At 41.2% G+C, this 8717-nt stretch overlaps 1 protein-coding gene across 1 annotated transcript in view; it reads left to right on the top strand.

Annotated features, from left to right (window-relative positions):
- The first annotated feature begins 321 nt into the window (after window positions 1-321).
- Window positions 322-8717, top strand: part of stau2 (staufen double-stranded RNA binding protein 2) — a 107653-nt gene continuing 99257 nt past the window's right edge. Inside the window, exons 1-3 of the mRNA XM_072688479.1 lie at window positions 322-428; window positions 5089-5290; window positions 7143-7273. Of these exons, the coding sequence (XP_072544580.1) occupies window positions 5098-5290; window positions 7143-7273 (324 nt within the window). The 5' untranslated portion in view covers window positions 322-428; window positions 5089-5097. The remainder of the gene's footprint in view (window positions 429-5088; window positions 5291-7142; window positions 7274-8717) is intronic.

The following is an 8717-nucleotide window of genomic DNA, read 5'->3' as shown; positions in this document are numbered from 1 at the left end:
ATATTCATTTTTTTATTTGCCAGAAAAAAATACTGACGTATTAGATTTGATTTATAGTATAATATAATGTAATATAATATAAACACTTTTTTTCTCTCGAGACTTTTATTCTGTATTTGTCGGCCTCCATGTGCAGGAAAAGCGGCTCTGTGGAGCAGGAAAGCGGACTGTACCACTGTGTACGAAGTAGGAGGGGGCTCCATATTGTTCTGAGCACAAATACTGTCCAGTCTGAGACTAAATGGATTTAAAACTGCACTAAGTTTTTACTTACTCGCACCAGACATCATGCTGTAATCAATGTGCTTCACTGTGGACGGCTCGCAGAGAGCAGACAGGTGTTTATGTAGTGGTTCGGTCCGTGTCATCAGTTCTCTTTAGTGTTTGCCGATGTTGGAGGAGTGAGTGGGTCTGGCTGTGGAAAAAAGGTAAAAAAATGAGGTTAAAATGAGAAACTGTTTTGTGCTGGAGTCGTGCACCGGTTTGCATGCAGAGCTGCAGTGGGTTTAGCGAGGGTGTGTGTGTCCGAGGCGCCTGGGCAGTGGAGTGTGTGTGAAGGTCTGTAGTGTGTGTATATGAGATGCGGAGGGCAGTTTTGGAGCTTCAGCCATGATGATGTGAGCTCGGGGCCATCGGAAAATAAAAAAGCAGCTGAATTCAGTCACATTTTGTGTAGAAATTGCACAACAAACATGCCGAGCTTCTGCAGCGTCGCGGCTGGATGCGAAGGCCCAGGGAGCGGGGTGCGTTTGAGGCTGAGGACGGGGGAGCGAGAGGCTGGAGGCGGCCAGAGGTCCAGCAGCAGGCCGCCAAACAAACTACTGCTGAAACAGCGCGTTATTACACTAAAGCATCCTTTCTGCAACCCTAGGCTCGTACACAGTTTAATAGGCCCTTATAGATGATCTTCGGGTGAAGTGTAAATCAGCAGTATTGGTGTTGGGACTAGCTAAAGGTTTTGGGTTGACTTTAAAGAAGCCCTCTGGCCAAAATGGAAAATCTGACTCTGGCCATATCTCTGTTGTCAACATGCCTCCTGTCCTCCTGTGGTGGTCTGGCACAGTCTCGAAGGTGGGATATTGTGGTTTGAAGATTAGAAAGCCCCTCCTGATGATGCATTGTGAAGGTGGGAGGAGTTATTGAAATGTTTGTTTTAGCAAGCTGATGAATGAAGAGTTTAAAAAACCTACAACAGCAAATCCTTCATGATTCAGGATGATCCACAACCAGCAGCGGCGTGTGGTCATGGAAATCATGGTCATGTAAATCGTGCCATGGTGTTGGAATGACTGGAATACAGGTGGTGTTCCTGCCCATGTGCTGAAAACAGTCACTAATGGAGTATGTGTGTTTTTTTTGTTTGTTTGTTTTTTCCTTATATGTAAATAAGCTCTGTTCTGATTGGCTGTTTTGTATTGCACCTCATTTTAAGCAGTCAGTGCCGAGCCACTCCTTACGGCTTCATCGTGAACGGGCAGGGTTGAAATCCAAACAGTGGTAAAGTAAAGGTGTGAAATTTCTATGAAGTGAACTTTATTACCTGTTATATGAATTATTATATTACTTTAATTGCTTGTTATATTAACTTCAGTCAATAAAGGCAAATAAATAAAAAAAGGAATGTTCAGTATTCACTGATGAAGCCCCTTTAATGTTACAAACTCTGGTTTATGTTTTGTTGATTTTAAGTAAAGACACTATATGGTCCTATAGTTCCTGTAGTACATGGCCTGCTGTAGCATGATTTAGCATCTGCGAAACAGTTTAGTGAAAAATCGAATAAAAATGATTGATCAGTGAACCCTTTTTTTTTTGTCGATCAGCCAAGAGATGTTTGATATCTGACGTGGGATTCTTTTGTTTAAAATGGGACGTGCTATGCTAGCATTTCTAATAAAACACTGGACTTAGACTGTCACCAATCTCACACACAAAACATCTCTCAGCTTGACTCTTATAAGGTGTCCAGGTCTTGATTTGATTGGTGCATTTGATTGGGTTTAGAAAATGACTTATTTTAAAATAACTAATTTACATATAACCGCTTGCCTAATCTACAGTAGCTTTCCCCCGCCCACTTACACGTACACACACCTACACACGCACACATATATATATATATATATATATATATATATATATATATATATATATATATATATATATATATATATATACTTCTAAATCAGAACAGAGCTTGTTTATAACCGGACACAGTCTGTTTAATGCTTAGGGATCAAGAGAGGTTGGAGACATTAATTATGACTTATCTGGAAGGTTGAGAAGTGTCTGTATGTTTGCTGTCTTACATCGTGTCAACATTCAGAAGGTAGCTGCCCGCCACAGTGAAATACTGTGTAAAATCCTCATTTCATCATCAGTTGAAATGGAGTTACAGCAGAACTGAATTTTCAACCTCCTGGAAGCGCACTCTGCCAGATGTGGAACACCAAAAGAGTGGTTTATAGCTACTGAATGGCTTTATGGCTTTTGTTGGCAAAGCCATGTTAACAGCAAGTTACTGGAAGTCACTTACTGTTTTTTTTGGTACGTATTAGGAAGATGTGCAAAAGGTCTTAGTAGTCTAAAACTGATGGCCTCAGACTAAGGGAAAATTGTATGAACCGATTCTCTCTAATTTGCCATTTTTAGGTAATGAATGAATTATGACAAGAACAAAACATTAGACATGACAACAGACTAAAAAATGCTGATGGTATAATTTAAATGGAATATGTGCCAGCCAATCACAATGCAGGACCACCCTGCGCCCATTTAACGAGTTATCTGTGATATCACAGAACAATGAGCTTCTTTCTGTGTACGTCAGCACCAGGTGCAAAGAAAGCCAGCAAAAGAGAGGGTCCTGATCCAGAGTGTGAAATTAAAGAGCCTTAGATTAACATTAGAATAAACTCTAATAAACATAAAGTCAGTGGTCAGTGAGTGTGTTTACTGTAAAACTCTATATAACATTAGAATAAACCCTAATAAACATAAAGTCAGTGATCAGTGAGTGTGTTTACTGTAAAACTCTATATAACATTAGAATAAACCCTAATAAACACAAAGTCAGTGATCAGTGAGTATGTTTACTGTAAAACTCTATATAACATTAGAATAAACCCAAATAAACACAAAGTCAGTGATCAGTGAGTGAGTTTACTGTAAAACTCTATATAACATTAAAGATCCAAGAAATCTATGTTGTCTGCTCTTGGGCTGAACTTGCTAGGACTGTCCGGTAGTCTGATATGGCCATGTTTGCAGTTGTTTCATATGTAAATTATTTTCCAGACAGTGGATTGTGTGTGTATGTAATTATATATATATATATATATATATATATATATATATATATAGAGAGAGAGAGAGAGAGAGAGATTGCAGAATTATTAGGCAAGTTGTATTTGAGAGGATTATTTTTATTATTGAACAACAACTATGTTCTCAATCAACCCAAAAGACTCAAATATCAAAGCTTAATATTTTTGGAAGTTGGAGTGGTTTTTTTTCCAGATTTGGCCATCTTAGGAGGATATCTGTTTGTGCAGGTAACTATTACTGTGCAGAATTATTAGGCAACTTAATAAAAAACAAATACCCATCTCACTTGTTTATTTTCACCAGGTAAACCAATATAACACATTATAAACATTTCTGACATTCAAAAACAAAACATTCAAAAACAAAAACAAAAAGAAATCAGTGACCAATATAGCCACCTTTCTTTACGATGACACTCAAAAGCCTTCCATCCATAGATCCTGTCAGTTGCTTGATCTGTTTCCGATCAACATTTCGTGCAGCAGACACCACAGCCTCCCAGACACTGTTCAGAGAGGTGTACAGAGAGGTCCCCCCCCCCTGTAGATCTCACATTTTATGAGGGACCACAGGTTCTCTATGAGGTTCAGAACAGGTGAACAAGGGGGCCATGTCATTTTGTCTTCTTTTAGACCCTTACTGGCCAGCCACGCTGTGGAGTATTTGGATGCATGTGTTGGAGCATTGTCCTGCATGAAAATCATGTTTTTCTTGAACGATACCGACTTCTTTCTGTACCGCTGCTTGAAGAAGGTGTCTTCCAGAAACTGGCAGTAGGTCTGGGAGTTGAGCTTCACTCCATCCTCAACCCGAAAAGGTCCCACAAGTTCATCTTTGATGATACCAGCCCATACCAGTACCCCACCTCCACCTTGCTGGCGTCTGAGTCTGAGTGGAGCTCTCTGCCCTTTACTGATCCAGCCTCGGGCCCATCCATCTGCCCCATCAAGAGTCACTCGCATTTCATCAGTCCATAAAACCTTAGAAAAATGTTTTATCTTATGTTTCTTGTTCAAAGGTGGTCGTTTTTCCGCCTTCCTTACCTTGGCCATGTCCCTGAGTATCGCACACCTTGTGCTTTTTGATACTCCAGTAACATTGCAGCTCTGAAATATGGCAAAACTGGTGGCAAATGGCATCTTGGCAGCTTCACGCTTGATTTTCCTCAATTCATGGGCAGTTATTTTGCGCCTTTTTTTTTTCAACACGTTTCTTGTGACCCTGTTGGCTATTTGCCATGAAAGGCTTGTTCGGTGATCACGCTTCAAAAGTTTGGCAATTTCAAGACTGCTGCATCCCTCTGCAAGACATCTCACAATTTTTGACTTTTCAGAGTCCGTCAAATCTCTCTTCTGACCCATTTTGCCAAAGGAAAGGAAGTCGCCTAATAATTAAGCACACCTTATATAGGGTGTTGATGTCATTAGACCACACCCCTTCTCATTACAGAGATGCACATCACCTGATTTACTTGATTGGTAGTTGACTTTCAAGCCTATAGAGCTTGGAGTATATGTATGTAAGTATATGTAGAGTATATGTATAAAAAGGATCATGTGATCAAAATACTCATTTGCCTAATAATTCTGCACACAGTGTATATACAAAATAAAATATAATGTAGACAAAGGTCTTTATTGAGGGATGAGATGTCAACAGAAATGGAATGATAACAGAAGGTATCCTCTCTCTCTCTCGCTCTCTCTCTCTCTCTTTTTCTCTCTTTCTCTCTCATTCTCTCTCTTTCTGTCATCCCATTAGATAGAGAGCATGGCTCAAGTGAAAGTGCAGACGTCAGCGCCCCTGTCTGTGCCCGGCCTGGTGCCCGCTGTGCCCGCTGTGCCCAGCCCAGGAGCTCTGGGTCTGCAGCCCACCGTAAATGGCACAGTGCCCCCCACGACGCCTGCTGGCTCCAGTCCGCCCGCCGGCTTTGTGGACTCCACTGTGCCCGCCAGCCCACCAGGTGAGTGTTTTGGCAGCGCATTCTGTATTGTCCACACGGGGAGCCACAAAAAGTACATCTGCATATGGACAGCAGCACATATAGTCAAGCTGGAAAGTCTGCGCACCTCTTTTACCTTATTACGTGGAAAATATGCAGTTTTATTTTACTGGGGTTACACATTTGTACACACCCTTAGTCTAATACTTGGTTAATGCACCTGTGGCAGTGATTACAGCTTCAAGGCATCTTGAAAAAGAAGCTACAAGCTTGGCACACTCGTTTCTGGACATTTTCGCCCATTCCATTTGACATATCCTTGCAAGCTCAATTGGGTGGGGAGCATCGGTACTTAGACATTTTCAGCTCTATCCACAGATTTGAATTGGATTCGGATCTGGGCTCTGGATGGGCCACTCAGGGACATTGATGGATTTCTCTGAAGCCACGCCTGTTCTCTGGACTGTGTGCTTTGGGTTGTTGTCATGTTGTAATCTTCACCACAGTCAGAGGTCCAGAGCTCTGTTCTTAGGTTTTCTTAGCTGCATTCATCTTTCCTTCTGTCAGGAGTAGTTGCCTCAGTTTTTCTGCTGAAAAACCTCCCCACACCATGATGCTGCCACCACCATGCTTCACTGTAGGGATGGCAATAGCCTGGCATCAGCCAGGTGATGAGCGGTGCCTGGTTTCCTCCAGATGTAATGCTTAGTATTCAGGCCAAAATTGGCAGTCTAATGGTTTGAGTCCTCTTGGTGCCTTTTGGCAAACTCCATAAGCTTTTACTAAGGAATGGCGTCCGTCTGGTCACATTCCTCATAAAGGTGTCATTTGTGGAGTGTTGCCTGGATGGTTAATGTTCTTAAAGGTTCTGCTATTTCCACAAGGATACGCTGGAGCTCTGTCAGAGTGAGCCTCGGGTTTCTGCTTACCTCCCTTGCCAAGGCCCGTCTTCCCCAAATGCTCAGTTTGGCTGGGTGGCCAGGTGTAGGAAGATTCTTTGTGGTTCCAGAGTTCTGCCTTTATGAATGATGGTGGTCACTGTGCTAATTGGGACCTGTAAAGCTGCAGCAATTTTTCTGTACCCTTCTCCAGATCTGTGCCTTGACGCAATCCTGTTTCTGAGGTCTGCAGATAATTTCTTTGACTCCATGGCTTGGAGTTTGCTCTGACATGCCCTGTCAACTGTGGGACCTTCTATGAACGGGTGTCAGCAATCCCTAATCATGTCCAATCAATTGAATTTACCACAGGTGGACTCAAATTAAGTTGTGGACACATCTCAAGCAGTGTCAGTGGAAACCAAATGCACCTCAGCTCACTTTTGGGGGTCATATTAAAGGGGTTGCACACATGTGTACATATGTACATATATTTTACATTTTGATTTAGTTGGAATATTTTGTGTAGAATTTTGTGACAGAAAATGAACTCAATCTATTGTGGAATAAGTGTAATGTAATAAAACAGAGAACGTGAAAGGGGTGTGCAGACTTCCTGGCTTAATTGTACTGTATATAGGTGTCCTAAAAAATTAATGGCCACTGATAAAGAGAGAAACGTCAGTGTAGCTTGAATATGGAAATTGTGTTTAGTTGTAAGGAAAAGGGAAACATTGAAAAATGAATTGTGTAACATAAAACCACACAAAGCTTTAAAGTGAAGGTCAAGGAAAATTGCAAAAAATGTTGAATATGGGCCCTATATTGCAGCAGAATTGAATTATGGTTTAAATATTGTGAGACAATCGGATCTTGAGGCCCTGTTGCTATTCCAGTCCCTATCATTATTGTTGGTTATTACTTAGAGTTGAATATATTTTATTGTGTAATTGAGTAATTCATTCTTTAAAATGCCAAACGTCTCCCCACTCCAGGTTCTCCCGAGGATAACATGGCAAACCCCAAAGAGAAAACTCCTATGTGTCTGGTGAATGAGTTAGCCCGTTTCAACAGGATTCAACCACAGTATAAGCTGCTGAATGAAAGGGGGCCAGCTCATGCTAAGGTAAAAACTGATTCCTAATTGTTAAACGTGATGTTTTTTACGTGATGTTTTTTACCTGTGTTATTTAATGTTTGAAATGAAGTGGAGTTTGGTGTGAACCAGGGGTCACCATGACTGCAACACAAATATAGCCAGTTTATTTACCAGCCAAACCCACAAGTGAACCTCCAAGTCTTTTCTAATGGTATCATATTTCATTCAGTTTCATATGGAATGTCCATGATGGCACATCTGGGGAAAAATGCCTTTTTTGGGGACTATTATTTTGGCCACAAACTTGCCCAATCTGCAGGAGCTTACTGACGTGAGCTAGATATCTCTTCAATACTGAGATTACTGATGTCAGGGGCTTAGCCTTTTAATAACGGCAAACAACTTTTTTTTCTGTGGCACACACTGCATGCTCTAAGTGCTAATGGCTGCACGTTTCCTTGCTAAAAAAAAGAAGCATCAGTGCTGCGGCTGTACTTGCTTCAGGACGCTGAAAATACTGCTGAACAATGCTGTCCATAATAGCTGGGTAACGGTCAGGTAGATATGTGGTGGTAATTTTGATCTGCGGAATCAAAGAACCTGTAGCTTCTCTCTCTGTGAGGCCGCACTGTCTCTGAAGCCCCGCCTGTTTCCGCTCATGACGCTGCTGCCAAGGACATAAAACCAGAGAAGCTTTGTGTGCAAAACAGCAAGTTAAATGTGTCTTATGTTCTGTCAGTGGCCTTGAAGCACAATGTTCCTGGAACTGAAACGAAGCATCTAATGATAGTGATGTACAGCAGAAATGCCACTGCCTGTAACCAAGGGATTTACTCCAAAGGAGTAAATGACAAACCCACTTCAAGGCCAGCATGAAGCTAAACTTCGTATTTGTCCTGGTCTCATTTGAAATTTGTATTCCACCTTAAACAGCGCAGCTGTTATATTCTCATGACAGAATGTAACTTCTGCACCATTTAAGGTGGAACGAGAATTTAAAACGTGAAACTGGTGAATAGAAACAGACTTCAGCTGCATAAGCCTACAAGATCTAAATAGAGAGCCTGATAATGGTATTCTATTGTACTTGTGATTTTCTTTAGTTTGTATATTGAAGATATTCAGCATCATTTACAGTTTTGCTCAGAAGTTTACGTCCTCTCATCATGGACATAAATGTCATGGCACATAAATGTCATTGGGCGTTCAGTGACTGAGTGAGGCAGAATGAGTTACAACATATATCTTTAATGAGGAAAAAAAGTGGTGCACAGGTTTAAGTTTTTGAGTATATGAAGTGAAACAGAGTAAAATGGTTACATGTCCCTTAGTAATTTGCACCTTCATACACACTTCACTTTTAGTAGCATATTTTGACTGCTCTTGTTGGCTGAATTGAGTTTGATTGAATTTGTTGGGTTCCTGCCACAGACAAGGCTTTTAATCACAGTCTGCATAGTCAAGACTTTGG

The sequence above is a fragment of the Salminus brasiliensis genome, chromosome 1 (genome assembly GCF_030463535.1).
Source record: "Salminus brasiliensis chromosome 1, fSalBra1.hap2, whole genome shotgun sequence".
Classification (NCBI taxonomy): Eukaryota; Metazoa; Chordata; class Actinopteri; order Characiformes; family Bryconidae; genus Salminus; species Salminus brasiliensis.
This window is presented reverse-complemented; position numbering and strand designations above follow the sequence as displayed.